The 16389-nt window shown below is 44.7% G+C and overlaps 1 protein-coding gene across 9 annotated transcripts in view; it reads right to left on the bottom strand.

The window, feature by feature from the left end:
- SMARCA2 (SWI/SNF related BAF chromatin remodeling complex subunit ATPase 2) overlaps positions 1 to 16389 on the bottom strand; it is a 233705-nt gene that overhangs the window by 93755 nt on the left and 123561 nt on the right. For all 9 annotated transcript variants that reach the window (XM_088476593.1, XM_088476591.1, XM_088476597.1 and 6 more), the window contains one exon: positions 16099 to 16326. In XM_088476593.1, the coding sequence (XP_088332719.1) occupies positions 16099 to 16326 (228 nt within the window). The remainder of the gene's footprint in view (positions 1 to 16098; positions 16327 to 16389) is intronic.

Genomic DNA, 16389 nt, shown 5'->3' on the forward strand with positions numbered 1-16389 from the left:
AGCCAAGGTAACCCCAATACGACCATAGCCAGCGGGCACTGAAGAAGGAAAAATGACAACTCTTCCTGATGCAGAGCTCCAATGGACAATTGCAAAGAAGGGGTCCGGAAGACAACTGGAACTTTGGAAAGAATTGCCCTGTCTAGATCAATAACCGACACAGGAGTAGACAAAGACTCGGGATTCAGACACAGTCTCGAAAAAAAGACAGGCCCATAAAATTGTCCGCAGCTTCGCTGTCTACGAAGGCAGGGACGGAAATTTGAGCGTTGGGTAAATTGATCACTGTGGTGATAACAGAATTTTCAGGGGAGATGAATGCAAGGCCTAGATGTACCTCCCCTAGCTCATCTAGACTTTGCCTTTTCCCGACTTTACTGGACAAAGCATGGGCCAAATGTCCTTTACCGCCACAGTAGAGGCAAAGACCCAACGAACGTCTCCTACGTTTCTCTTCGGCCGGAAGACAAAATGCTCCCAGTTGCTCTTCAGGCTCAGATGAAGCCATCCATACCAGAGATCGCGGAGGCAGAGAATGTAGATTATTTTCTAATCTGCGCTCCCGAAGTCGCTGGTCAATACGAATGGCCAAACTCACGAGGTCATCTAAGGAATCCGGAGAAGGATGTTAGACTAGGATATCCTTTATCTGATCTGACAATCCCCAACGAAACTGGCTTTGTAAGGCCAAGTCATTCCAACCTGCGTCAACTGTCCATTTCCGGAATTGCATTCAAAAATCCTCGGCTGCCCTGTTCTCCTGTTTCAAGGATCTGAGACTCGCCTCTGCCATAGCTGCTTTATAGGGGTCATCATATCATAAAGTAGACCCAATGCGATAAAAAAGGAGTCCACAGTCTGTAATGCAGTACTTGTGGAGGGAAGACCAAAGGTCTTTGGGCCGTGTAGCAGCCTTGGCAAGCTGTGGCCTGTGGGTGGTAGAACAAGATGCAGCCTTTGGGCTGCGCAGCAGCCTTGTGGGCTGGCAAACCTTTGCGAGCTGTGGCCTGTGGGCCGTAGAACAAGATGCAGCCTTGTGGGCTGGTAAATCTTGGCAAGCTGTGGCCCATAAAACAAGATACAGCCTTTGGGCTGTGCAGCAGCCTTGGCTGCGGTGGTATGATGAAGGACCTGTGCCGCCAGGTTGACACAGGCGGTGGTACGTTGGGTTGTGTACTTTGGACGCTGGGTGGTGGGCCTGTGCCGCTGGGTTGACACAAGCAGCTGGACGCTAGAGAGCGGCCTGTGCCGCCGGGATGACACAAGCAGCTGGACGCTGAAGTGCGCACTCTGGACACTGAGTGCTGTATGTGCTGCCTGGATGACACAAACGGCAGAGCGTGGATATATGAACCGTGCCGCCTTGATGACACAAACAGCAGGTATGCGGACCATGCTGCCTAGATGACACAAACGGCAGGTAACTAAAGCTGACAGGAGAACTGGGTACTCAACTGTGTAACAGGAGACAACACCTAAACCAGAAGCACGTGAAACGCTATCACCGCCACCGGAGTAGCCTTCGCACCAGCAGGAAATAGCCACAGGAGCCAATCGAAGACAGACCAAGGATGATGGACAGCTGATGGGGAGGAGTTCAGCGAAAGATTGCCCAGCGTTCGCCTCGCCCTGCATTCTCAGTGCGGCAGCTTGTGACAGCAACTCACCTCTGTCAAGGCACCGCAACTCCCTCCCTGTTGGTTGATGTAGGCAACGGCGGTTGCGTTTTCAGACTGAACCTGTACCGGACGATGCTGGAGGAGTGGTTGTGCTAGACACTGAGCCTGAAAACCGCTCGGAGCTTTAGGATGTTCATCGGAAGGCAGCTCTCTGAACCATCCACTAAAGCTGAAAGGACTGCTGGCAGGTTACTGTCCACACCCGCACAGACTTGCGTCGGTGGTGAGAAGAACCCAATCCTGAATCCAAAATTGGATGCCCTGGTCCAAGTTGGACACGTGTAGAAGATTATGGTCTATGACTTGATCTGGAGATAGCAACCATTCCATCGGGTCAGAACTACCCTCTGAAGTGGCCAGGAGTGAAACTGGGCGTACTTCAACATGTTGAAAGTGGAGACCAGTGAGCCCAGGATCTGTATGCAGGAGTGAATGGACACTCAGCAGTGATGCAAGAATCTGCGCATCTTTCCCTGAAGGTCCTGAATCTTGCCCGCTGGAATGAAGACTCTCTGAACAGTGAAGTCCAGTGAGGCACCCAGGTGGAGCATCTGCTGACATGGCGTTAAAGACTTTCTCCAATTGATGATCTACCCGTGGGATTGTAGCAGATCTATTGCCAGCCAAATGGCTGCCACTACAGTAGTGTCCCCTCTGTGCTTGTGGAGGACCTGGTCAAGGTCGCTGACCCGGTCGTGTCAATATGTTAATTTTAACAAAGTTCATCCCGTTTAATCAACATAGGCAAAAGGGGCAAAAACCTGAGATTACAATTGGGAAACTGCTTTGAAAGAACAATCCCCAGATAGCGATTCTGCGAGGGATGACATGAGAATCAGGATACAAACTCTTCTACAGCCACTGAAACAGAAATGTACATGCCAAAGGCAGTAGATTTAGAAAAAAAAAATATCTTAAAATTAGACAAAATGTCCCAACTCTTCCATCAACTTTTGGAGTTTAGTAACTTGACTAGTAATAAAAGGCAAGAAAGTAAAAGGCAAAGAGCTCCAATTCAATCTCCACAAGCCGCTTCGATCAGTGTTAAGGCAGATGGACCTAGCCAAGGTGTTTATACAGGGAATAAAAATCACAGGATAGAGCAGGCAACCCTGACATGTATCAATGGTGGTCTCTCAGAACCATATGGATCCTAGAGACCACCAATGGTTCTAATTTGAGCAAATGGTGATCGATATAATGCAATGATTTTATTGCGGAATGAAGGACCCAATCCCAAGTGCCACATCACCCCACCATCATAAATTATCAACCTACTCAGTGGACAGCGGTAATGACAGATGTAGTGTATGAGATCAAATGCCTTCGTAGTATTATAGACCTCTAGGTATAAAGCCATCCCGACCATTATTGATTAAGAGAGACAAATATGTTTGAAGGAGGTAGGCATTTGTCACAGAGTTTGATGACCAGATTTAAGCGTAAAATATATTGCTAATGTTTGCTCCGAAAAAAATGGTGTTAATTAAATGCTGGTTTTGTAATTGGATATGGAAAATCCATCACTAGTCGAGTATGGCTTCCTCAAACTCTTGAACAATGAACAGGTTAGTATGGTATTGGGACTATCATTTTCTGCCTCATTTCTGTGTATGCTAAGGAAAGATTTGTATAGAATATACAATTTGTATAGAATTTATGGAAAGCCCTGGAAGTTTTTATCATCCAAAAGAAGGGTTTTACCATTCTCATCTTTAATCGAAAGAATGTAAGATAAGACTTTCAGAGCCATCACCGTACTCAGATTTTTGCCACAAATAAAGTACCTGTTTCTGCACTTATGAAAAGCCAGCTTTTTTCAGAGCTGCCTATGGGCCTGATTCAGAGCTGAACGCTCTGACCAGAGCGCTCGCTCTGAATCAGTGCCCTCCTACCTGAAAATGGAGCGGCCTCCTGGCCGCTCGCATAGCTGTGGGTGACCACCCACAGCATATGCGAGCGGCCAAAAAGATGGTCGCGATGGTCTTTGACCATCGCGACCCTTGGGCTTGCGACGAGACCCTGCGGTAGGGTCTCGCTGCCGCAAGCCCAGGAGTGATTTTGGCTCTATCAGAGCCAAAGTCACTGCCACTGACATCATTACTGATGTCAGTGGGGCCGGACTCAGACGGTAGGCGTTCCCATCACTCACCATCGACAGCACGCCCCCTTTGGTGCGAGACCCCGAGCAACGTATTTCTCGTCGCTCGCCGGGTCTCGCGCATGCGCACGACAGAGCTCCCTCAGTCGTGCGCATGCGCATTCGGCAAACATCGACCCGCTTGCGAGCGTCATTTACTCGCGAGCGGGTCTGAATGACCCCCTATGTCTCCACCAGCTCAGTGTAGAACGATACAGAACTCTTATGGATTGTCTTTCAATTTTCAGCAATAAACCTTTGTGGCTGTGTGTCCCCAGTCCCGATGCCGGTTTCCAACCCCCCACCATGTGGTAATGGCGGTCACGGCACTGAAGGGGTTAACCCTCCGTGCTGCGGCACCATTTTTAAAAGGACAAAGGGCACTAGGCGTCATATTTAAAATGTATCAGCGGCGAGTGTTCTAGAAAATTAATTTTTAGATGTTTGATATGCCGCGGCTGGACCGTCTCCGGCAACCGCGGCAGCAGTGTGTGTTAACCCCAACTGTGTCTAAGTGCCGCGGCCACTGGAGATGGTCCCAGGCTGTAAGTCGACCGCTGGGGACTGGGAGCAGAGCTCCTAGTTCTCCAACACTCCAGGGACGCTGCAGCAGGGACAAGTGGTTCGGACTGCAGGGCTGAGTGACCCGCAGGGGGACCGGGCTAGCTGGCTCCCTGTGTGGTGCTGTGCGCTGACTGATGGGGACTGGGAATACAGTGCAGCGTGCTGCCCTGGGGGGGGGGGGGGGGTGAACGACTCAAATAGCCGCACGCTGGGGGGTAAGGAGCGCCGGTACCCCAGTGACAAGCGGGCAGCCAGGCTGGTGCAAGTGTGCTGGGGACTGGGAGGGTAGCTCCTAGTACCGTCAGCGGTAAACTAGGTAAAATCCCAGCGCACAAAGTATAAAAAGAAATAGCTGCTGCAGCCCGGGCATGGTCCCAGGCTGCAGAGCTGAATGCCATACAATGGGGACTGGCAGCTCGGCACCCTGTGCCCCAGCACTGCAGGGCTATTTTAGCAAGGCCCAGTGCTGAGCACAATGTAAAAGAACACACAAATAAGTATAGGTAATGTTAAATAACACGTCAAAAATATATTAAATGTACGTATTTTAAAAGTAAAGTGCACTTATCTTAATTTCCCTGGAAGTGCCAGGTGATCCAGGGCTCCGTGTGGGCTGCTGGATCCCCCAGCCCCCTTACAAGGAAACAGGCTGTCCTCTCCCTGCAACCTCATGCTTGAAAGTGGTATGAGGAGGTGCATGGAAAGCTGGCCAAAGCAGCCAGCTAATTATTTTAAGGGAGCTCCAAAGAGCTTCACCTCCTGCCCGGGGAACTTGGTTGCCCACCTCTGGAGCTCAGATTCAGGCCAGAGGTAGCAGGCTTGGTTCCTGGAAGTAAGTTTTGGAGGGAACGATCTGTCCATTCCAGACGTGACTGAGCGGAGGGCATCGATGAGCCCTACAGGTGGGCTCAGGCACAGGGGAGTGACCATGTTAAAGGTGAGCATGCAAGGCACATGCACTTAAATTGATTGGTTAAAAACTACAGGCTAATGTGGTAATGTGTATTGGAGTGGCATAAAAGGCGGCCTGTGAGCCTGGTTTAACTGCATATCTTTTTGGAAATCAACAACTGTTGTAACACCCCCAAGGGGAAGAGTCTTTTTTTAAGACAAACTGAGCAATAAGCATCTTGCCTTTACAACGACTACATTTGAATCCTGCGGCAACAGAAATGGGCCAAATACTATTCCGTTCTCTGGCTGTTCTGAATTGAGCCCAGTGTCTCCAAGCTCAAGCCCCCTGCCAGTTACCATGCAGAGCCTGGTCCATTGCGAGGGATAAGTGGGTATCAACGGACACCAATCAGGAGGTGTGGCCGCAGCTCGTCGATGCATACACAGCAGCAAGCAGTTCTAGGGCCGAAGGACCTGGTGTTGGGAGTCAGTACCAGGCGGTTACTGACAGTAAGCGGGAATCCCTGATACCCAAAGATCCAGTGGGGATGAAAGCTAATTAGTGATCGGGTAGAGCAGTGAGGTCATCTGCTCACAGCCTTATTTTTGAGCCTCCTTTTACTTTTGAAGTAATGAGACCAATTGGATAAGCCTCCCCATAAGACTTACTTGTGTGACACCCTTACATTTTCAAAATAAATTGTTCACTCCATGTCTTGCTTAAAAAAGTTGTTCCAACACAGAACATGCATTTCGCAAATATAGTAATATATATATATATATATATATATATATATATATATATAAATATTATGGTTCCCACTCAAGGAGGAAATATCCTTGATCAGGTGTATATAAGCTTTAAATCAGGTTATGAAACTGTTGTATGTGCCCATATAGGGAAATTAGAGCATGTTTTGTTATTTACGATTCCTACTTACGTACCTATTGTAAGGCGTATTAAACCTACTAGGAAGAGTGTACAGGTGTGACCAACAAATGCTATGGAGAGTCTCCAAGATAGTCTGGAATTTACTGACTGGGCCCTATTTATTGATGAATCTGTGGTAAATGGGACCATAGATGTAGACTTGCTTTCTTCTATGGTCCAATGTTATACCAATTGCTGTGTAGAAAGCATTACGGTGAGGAGAAGTTTTAAGGTATTTGCAAACGATAAACCTTGGCTAAATGGGTAAATTCGTTCTCTACTTAGGGCACAGGATAGAGCTTTTAGGTCTGGTGATAAGAACGGGTATCGAATTGCTAGGGCCGACTTAAGGAGCGGTATTAGTCGAGCCAAGGCAGACTACTCAGTAAAAATGGAGAAGAAATTCAGTCATAATGGCGACTCTAGGCGTATGTGGCAATGTATGCAGAGCCTTACAGACTATAAAGGTTAAACAGACTGATGTTAGGAGTGTAGATAGTTCTTCGGTAGAAGCCTGTTTTAAGATGCCCACTTATGCACGTCATGTCCAGGAAGTGTATGCAACCATCGGTATATCGGAAAGAAATCGTAGAGCATGAGGTTGACCATACCCTGCCGCAAGCACTGCGAGCACTTCAGTGTAAAAACAAGCCAGGTGACGTGTACTATGATGCTGTCTTTTAATTATGCACAAATCTAAAACGCTGTTGAGATGCTCAGGTAAGCCTGTGTTTGCACCTCCACTCCCCCGTTTTTAATGGCCAGCCCCTGTTACCACCTACAAACGGCTTCTCCTGTCACTCACTCTGCTGGGCTGTCTATGCGCAGCGAGCAAATGCATTGTGATCTTTCGCTAAGGTATGCGCATGCACACTGCGATACATACGCACAATGCAAACACACTGTATACCATCGGCAGCAGCGAGAGTATGCATCTTAGCGAGCGGGTCTAAATCAGGCACAGTAATCACAATAGATAAAAAATAAACACATTTAATGAAAATAAAAAATCAAAATAGCATCATCCATATAATGAAAGAATCAGATGTTTTACAGCTGATATATCCAGACAAGTAAATGATGAGGGCGGCTCATGCGGTATGTGCAAGAACACCAAGGAGTCGAGTAAGTGACAATTAACAGAAAAATAAAAAAAAAAGAGGAATTTATAACATGTACCTCAAGGAACATCATCTATTTTATAGGTTGTAGTTTCGAGAAAATCTATATTGGCAGGAGCCTAAAAATAAGATATGGAGAGCACCTGTCCAAGAATATATCTTCATTATTACAAACCAACACATTGTGGAGAATTCTGATCCAAAGAGATCAAGTTTTCTTCTGTAACAAGATAAGCGTTATTTTTTTAAGTGTTATTTAGGGCGCAAGGGGATACCATCCAATTAAAGTGTGTGTATACTGTATATGTTTGATTCTGGTGAGGATAAACACCTCTAGCTTGCCTTTAGGTGCAATTCTAGCCAGTGCCATTTTTTTCCTACATGTTTCAAGTCTACTACTATAGTTCCCATTCCCAAGAGTGGAAAACCGAAATGTCCAAATGACAATCGGCCAATAGCCTTGACGTCCTTAGAGATGAAATGCTATAAGAGGCTAGTGTTGAAGCATGTTAGGTCACATCTTCTTGCAGGGTTTGAACCCTTCCAATTTGCTTTTAGGCCAAATCGCTCGCCGAAGGATGCTGTCCTGACTGTTTTGCATCAGGTACATTCACATCTAGAAGCTAGGAAGGCCTACGTAAGAATAATAGCTTAATAAGCAACGGGAATGAAAGCGCTTACAGACGCGAGTTTGTTAGATTGCGCAAGTGGAGTAAGGAGAATTGCTTACATTTGAACACATCTAAAACCAAAGAGATGACTTTAGGAGACAGAATGTTATGCCGAAGGCACCAGTTTGTTTAGAAGGATTGACCATTGAACAAGTGGAGTCCTTTAAATTCCTGGGGATTTTTATCTCGGACAACTTAACTTGGTCCTTAAACACTGCATTTTTGGTTAAGAAGGCACAACAACGCCAAGACGCTTGAGATTGGCTTGTGTGAGTAGAGGGACCTTGTTGAATTTTTATCATTATGGAGTGTGTCCTGACCTACGGGATTGCCGTATGGTTTGGGAACTGCACTGCTACAGAACGTAAGGCTCTGGATCAGGTGGTTAAGACGGCTGGTAAAATAATTGGTGTTCTGTTACCATGCTCCCAGGAGATCTATGTAAAGAGAGTCCTGAATAAATCAAAATCAATTGTGGAAGAACCAGCCATCCAAACCACGCGATCTTTGAGTGGTTACCATCAAACAGGCGTCTTAGAGCCTTACAATCGCGCACAAAACAGTCACAATAGTTTTTCCCATAGTTCTGTGCGTATGTTAAACGGTCGTAATGATCTTTGATTGATTCTTATGTTTTTTTTTATATTTTTATATTTGTAAAGTAACTGCCATTTGTCTTATTATATGGTAATGTGCCAAGTGTAGTTTTTCAATGACATCACTTGTGCTGTTAATGACAATAAAAGTATTCTATTCTATACACAAAAATATAAATACCAAACTAAATAAATAAATAGTATGAGCTGCAAGAGTCAGTTTAGTCTTAGGTCACTTTAATCTCAACTACCTCATCTACAGGCCAGTGTTTCCCAACTCTAGTGGTAAGGAACCCCTAACAGTGCATGTTTTACAGATCTCCTTAGTTACAGGGCAAAAATGTGCCAAATTACTATTTAATGTAAAATGAGCATGGAGTTTAACTACAAAAAAAAAATGTAAATTCAATTTAAATCACATGTAAAAAAAAAAAAGTTTAGATGTGGAAACATACAAGCTTACATACATAGCTACAATCTGTCATACTTGGTAAAACCAATCCCGGATGTTTTTGAGTCCCAAATATACCTTGGATTATAATAATTACATTTTGGATATTATCGGATATAAAACAAACTGTGGACTGGGCTGGGGCATTGGGTTAATAGTCACAGTCTTGATTCCGTTTGCATTACATTGTCCTCTCAGGCTCTACTAGCTGCCCGTGGAATAGATGGAGTCCCATAATGCAGTTTCTCTTAGTCCCAAATAGGCTGGAAACGCAGTGCGCTTCACATAATCAGTGTGCGGAACGCTCCCAGCCAATCAGTGACTGAGAGCAGTTGCATCAAAGGATTCCAGCTCTTCTACTACTGTACAGCTGAGCCTACGAGGGGACCGGATAACGCACCCGATGACCAGAGAAAGGGGAATATATCAGAAATTTAGATACTATAGTGTCAACAGAAATATCCAAAAAATCAATTAAACCTGAAACACTCGTGGAAATCATACTATATGCAAAAATCCCTTATACTTATACAAAACAAAAAAAGTTGTGATCTTGGAGAATACATTTATTTTTGCACATCATATTTCCTGTCCCGTAAAGTTCAATTAGTACCCTGTAACTGGTGGTAGCATATGGGGCTCTGGCCAGTGATCTGTGCTGCAGTTTTCTTTTCTTACAGCCCTCGATTAAACAGAGAAATTACAACATGTGATTGGCCCTGCTGATTTAAAAGGCAGTCCATTCATTTGTCAATTGTGTATCCAGAACTGGGAGAGCCTGTGGAAAAAATGTCTGGCTTTGCACTAATCACCTTTTACTAAGGGGTAGTAAAGAGGATATTTACTTTAAAGAGGATATTTTTTAGCTATTTATTTTAGCACTACTGTACATTTGGTTTTCTTTGTACACTCCATGATTCCAGCTAGAAAAGCACGGTGTTGATAAGGGGTGAATTGCACTCTGTAAAGACACATGGGGGTTATCCTGGACCCGCAAAAAGTTACTTATTCGTTAGCAGAATCATATAGAAGGCTGTTAGCAAGCACAATTAAAGTACTGGAGGTTTTCAAACTGTGTCAAATGGTTGATTTGTTCAAGAATTAAATAAAAAATACAATAAAAAAAAAGCAGAAAAAAGTAGAATAAAAAGGTGGTTCTGTGGTAATTTGAGGCCACTCAAAAAGTTATAAAAAGCCATTATTTTTTATTTAAAAAAAAAACAAAAAACAAACACTTTCATTAAATTAGGGGTACCTAAACTAACAAAGTTGATTTTGGACTAAATTGAGGGAATTTTTTTCAATAATACAATAATGATATGTAATTATTGGCCCAGTTAAGCTTATTGAAAATTCCCAATTGCCTAATTAGTCATTAGGGAGGGTGTCCAAGGAGTTCTGAAGCAAGTCCCAACATGTTTACCTTAAAATAAAGATTTTCCCTACCGTTTCACACCCTCATACAGGTGCACAAAAAAAACGTGAATTTCATGTAGAAAGTTAATGAGGGTTTGGAATTGGATACGAAGTGTAATTCGCAGTGCGAGTTTCCTTGCAAGCCCTGACTCGCACCTAATTGGATTGACCCCATGGAGCGAAAGAAAAAACCTACCTTGTCATACAAGCATACAGATTTTCAGCAATTATTTTAATATTTTATTTTGATAAAATCTTTTTTTTTTTCATGGCAAATAGTAGCAATATTGATTACATTTCATCAATATTCTTCTGAACCTTTTATACCCAATAAACTCCCAGAATAAAGGCTGCTAAGCATCACCCAAAAAAAGACAACAACAAGTCAACATATAGACAATGCATTCTCCTTCTGCTAGGTAACTCTTAATTCCATTGTTAACTAAGGCCTAGTAATCACGGACCAATATACACCTGGATGAGGTATTCTGCCCTGCACTGCTACCACATACAGGTAACCACCAGTAAAGAATGTGTTTATATTCATGAACAATACCCCTTTTACACCAAGCTAAAAATCCCGGGTTGATGCCCATCAACCCGCAATTTTTGCCGGTTTAAATGGATCCACCCGGGGATCTAACTTGGGTATTTTGCAGGGTTGGCCACAGGTCGTTCCCGTGCCAGCCTGCAGTGTATCGTGACCCAGATCGCACCACATGTTGGCCGATTGGCAGGCCTCAGCGGTGCTTGGAGATGTCATCTCCAAGTGTCCCCTTCAACGTCGGAAGAGCCGGGTCACTGCAGACCTGGCTCCGATGTGAACGGCACCGACTCCTGGGTCGGCGCCGGGGAAGTTCTGGGTCTGATCCTGATTGGAACCCTGCTCCAACCTCAGGGTCAGACCTGGAAACTTGGTATAAAAGCGGTATAATTAGACAAGGTTCATTAGGGTGTTAAGTGATCACAGATGCACTGTTTGCTGCTTACTATTCCATTATTTTGAAGGCCCCTTTCAGGTGAAGGTAGTGTGCAGGGAAACACACTAAGGGCAGGTCTAACTACCCATTAATACACAACCTAACACAAACAGACAACAGTCCACCTCCGCTTAACTTAAGGTGTGTATCCACTTGCCGACTAGGGGGAAAAAAAAAAAAAAAAGTGTATGATAACGACATAGTAATCGTATAGTCGTTCCTCATCCACTGTAGTGCCAACACTGAACGATATGTCGTTCAGTGTAGGCACCCTCCCCCTCATCCCTGAACATGGACAATCTGTCGTTATCGGCAGATTGACCGGCATGTTCAGGCGATGATTGATGTCGGAAACAACCAGCGAGAGCGCGCATCGCTGGTCGTTTCCGACAGTAAACTGCCCGATTTATGCACAATTAATGGACAAGTGAATGATAACGATGTCGTTATCTTTCAGTCGTCCATTAATATCGGCATGTGGATATGCAGCTTTACTGAGTTAGTTATTTTATCGTAATTAAAAATAGTTGCTCTAAACTACTTGTTACAGGCTTAGGCCTATGAGAGACATTAATATTTTTGGAGAGCCTTTATATACAGTACACCTTTATATACATTATGTTTCAACATTGATATATCTCTGAGATTATATACTATTCCATCAAGATCATAGACACAGAACATTACAGGGAACGTATATATTATCCTTGGGATTAGTCTCATAGCCAAATCAGTTCTGCATAACTCAGCAGCCACAATATTTTTGCACTGTTATTTTAACAGCATCTGAGTGATGCACACTTTTGTTATTTTAAGGTAAACATATAAACAAAAATGAGTCACAATAGTTGATAATTAACAGCAGGGAAGATTCAGTTAGTATGTTTAAAGTGTGTATATTAAGTACATGTGAATAACATAATCCATCTGGGAGCCACTGTAAGCTGACTGAGGTGTATTTCAGAAAACTGAACATACAAAACAAGTCAGTCTGGTTAAAATCTGTGTGGTTCCTTTTATAGCTGTCATTTTTTTTTCTTTTTAATGCCATAAAAGGTGCTGATAACCAGGACACAGGTGCGGATAACCTGCTGACAGGTTTGAGAAAAAAGGATATAGCCACAGGCACTAAAAAAAATCTACTATAAACCACTATCAATACAAAATAAGTGTTCCAAGGTGCTGTTAAAAGGTAGCCAGACAAAAGAATAACAAAGAAAAAAAAGATAACAGCGCTATGGGCCACAGAAATAAATAAACTAAATAAATGTGATGTATAGATAATAAATAAAAGGAAAATCAGTTATGCCATAAAAAGGTTATTTCCATTTATTAATAGATAAACTGAATCAATATCTTATATAAAAAAACACCAAAAATTGATGCATATAAAAATACGCTGGTGTGGGATCACCAAAAGATTTTATGTGGTATCTGCAATCACATACCACAGCTGATAATTAGACAGTTCAACAGAGTGGTAAATCTGTATCACCTAATGTCCACCACAGGCAGAACTGACACACAGGGCCTGATTCAGAGCCGGACGCTCTGACCAGAGTGCTCGCTCTGAATCAGTGCCCTCCTACCTAAAAATGGAGCGGCCTCCTGGCCGCTCGCATAGCTAGGGTGACCACCCACAGCATATGCGAGCGGCCAAAAAGATGGTCGCGATGGTTAAGACGAGACCCTGCGGTAGGGTCTCGGTGACCGCAAGCCTGGAGTGATTTTGGCTCTATCAGAGCCAAAATCACTCCCACTGATATCACTAGTGATGCCAGTGGGGCCGGACCCATGGGAACGCCTCCGTCTGGCAGCCACGCCCCCGGCACGCCCACCAAAGGGGGCGTGCTGTCAGTCACCATCGACAGCACGCCCCCTTTGGTGCGAGACCCGAAGCGACAGCTTGGCTGTCGCTGTCCGGGTCTCGAGCATGCGCACGACGGAGCTCCCTCCGTTGTATGCATGCGCATTGGGGTAACATCGACCCGCTTGCGAGCATCCTGCGCTCGCGAGCGGGTCTGAATGAGTCCCACAGTCCCACAGCAATGATCAAACATAAAATAAAGTAAAGTTTACGTATGTTTGATCATTGCTGTGGGATATAGACTCTGTTTCCGCTGATTGTCCAGTGAAGGAGCTCACCAACAGTTATCCAGCCGAGGACGCAGTTAGCTGGGATACGGCAGGCGCTTCTTGTTAGCCACATACAACTGAGGACGCAGTGGAAGAAGACAGACCCTGCCACACTGGGTGACCAGACCTTCCGCACACTGTACAACTACACCGGGGACGAGGTGAGAACAGGCGGACCTCGCCACGCTGAGTGACCGGATCCCAGTTCATGGCTGCTAACAAGTCGGGGATGTGGTGAGATAAGGCGGACTTCACCACGCAGAATATCAGTCCTCTCTCGTATTGTGAGCGCCAGGTCAGCATTATTGACCACCATCATTTTGGCCCCAGTGAGACTGTGGAGTATATTGACTGAATAAAAAACTCAAAATAATAAAACTCATAATTCCGCTTGATACAATTGAGTGCTACATACCACCCACCCCTGTGTTCAGGGGGATGTAGTCAGGAAGCCGGCGGTGGAAATGCCAACCGCCGTCTTCCTGCCAGTGAAATCCCGGCATGGGACTAATGATAGGCGTCTAAATACTGATGCCTATCATTAGCCCCACGCCAAAATCCCAACACCCAGCATACTGAACGTAGGTAAGCCGGGCTTCGGGAGCTTATAGCCGCAGTGGGGGTGGGGGGAGGGGGTAGGTTTAGGCACCCCTGGGGGGAGGTTAGGGTTAGGCACTAGGGCAGAGGTTTCAAATGCTGTGCCGCGGCACACTACAGTAGTGTGCCGCGGGCGATTGTGAAGTGTGCCGCAGAGCTGCAGGTCAGAAGTGCGGACTGGGCAGCGCTGCTGCTGAGCTCCTCTGGGAGGCTCAGGCGTGCCCGGACTGTGACCTACCTAAATGCGGCGGCGTGACATCGCAGGTCACGCACGCCGTGTTGCCTGGTTTGCCCGCCCGCCCACCCCAACAGAGTCTCAACCAGCCCTTGCTTCCCACCCGCGGCCCACCAGCCACCCCTTCTCTCCCCACCAGCCAGCGGCCAGCCAGTGCTTCCCTCCCGCTGGCAGCCAGTCACCCAGCCAGCCCTTCTCTCCCACCCTCCTGTGGCCAGCCACCCCTTCCATCCCGTCCGTGGCCAGTCACCAAGCCAGCTCATGGCCAGTCAGCCACTGCGGACAGCTCTGCAGTGTGGGAACCCACAGCCGATGACTGACAGGGAGGCAGTATTATTTAATTTCTGGGGAAGCAATGTGGTTTATATATTTTTTTGTGTCCCCAGCGATGTGTTGTTGTTTTTTGTCTCTGTGGGGGCTAATGTTATTTTTTTTTCTATGGGGGCCAATGTTATTTTTTTTCTGTGGGGGCCAATGTAGTGTGTTTTATTCCTGTGGAGGCCAATGAATGTGTTTTTTTTATGTGGATGCCAATATGTACAGTATGTGTTTTCATGGGTCGCGCACGCTGCATTGCCGAATAGTGTGCCTTGGCAATTAACAAATTTTACGTAGTGTGCCTCAAGTTGAAAAAGGTTGAAAATCACTGCACTAGGGGGGGGAGGTTAGTGTTAGGCACCCCTAAGGAAGGGTTAGAGAAAATTTCACAGCTAAAATTCCCAGCTAACCCATATGAAGAATTTAGCAACTGTTTATTATTTGTGTCAGTTCTGCAACATTACATGATACAGAGTTACCACTCTGTTGAACTGTCTAATTATCAGCTGTGGTATGTGATTGCAGATACCACATAACATCTTTTGGTGATCCCACACCAGCGTATTTTTATATGCATCGATTTTTGGTGGTTTTTTTAAATATAAGATATTGATTCAGTGTATCTATTAATAAATTGAAATAACCTTTTTATGGCATAACTGATTTTCCTTTTATTTATTATCTATACATCACATTTCTTTAGTTTACGGTTATTTATTTCTGTGGCCCACAGCGCTGTTAGCTCTCAAACCACATATAAAAAAAAGAGATATCTTTATTAACGTCTGACTGGCATACAGTTGCTCCTGACAACCAAGGGTGACAAGAGAAGCAGCAAAAATCATTATCGGGAATAGAAAACTACTGCAACTGACCAAAAGGTACATCCAACTAGTTTTTAGGGCTTTGTACACTAAATACTAAATGTTCTATAAAAGTAAACAAATCAAACCAAAAATATAAGTAAATACCAAATTAGGGTATGTCCAATCATGTGCTGTCTCTTCCTTTATTACAGTAGATTATAAATGGAACACAATAAAACTGCCATGGGAAGGAGCAGAGCAAAGATCTCTATGGCATGTCGCTTTTGATGACCACACAAATAATGCAATATAGGCTCATAGGTTTCCCATGGGAAAATGGGAGTCTGTATCATGACCTTGCAAAAATACGTTTAAAGCATGTATATCTGATGTGTTAATGGACAGCATATGTGGTTCCGGCAATCAATGAGTTCTTGCTGTGTTATTTATTCAGTTTTCTCTTATAGCTTCCCATTTAATAAGACTTTACATAAAAACAACTGATGATTCCCTTTTCTAACTATGTTATAAAGGTTTATGTAGGAAAAAAAAAAAAAAAGTACCTCATTCTGCTCTTCGTGTTCGAGAATAGCCTGTAGAAACGCCCTGCGTTCATGGCTCGAAGATTTCTGATCAAACATGCCGGCCTGAATAACTTTTTGATCAACATTGAGCTTGTATTTGGCAGCTGCAAGAATCTTCTCTTCCACACTATTCACAGTGCACAGGCGCAGCACGCGCACCTCGTTCTGTTGTCCAATCCTGTGGGCTCTGTCCTGTGCTTGCAAGTCCTACGTATTAAATGAAAATCTTCTTAGATATATTACTAGTCTACTGAAAATCATGCAAGCATA

This window comes from Taudactylus pleione, unplaced genomic scaffold (assembly GCF_031769625.1).
Source record: "Taudactylus pleione unplaced genomic scaffold, aTauple2 ptg000190l, whole genome shotgun sequence".
NCBI lineage: Eukaryota > Metazoa > Chordata > Amphibia > Anura > Myobatrachidae > Taudactylus > Taudactylus pleione.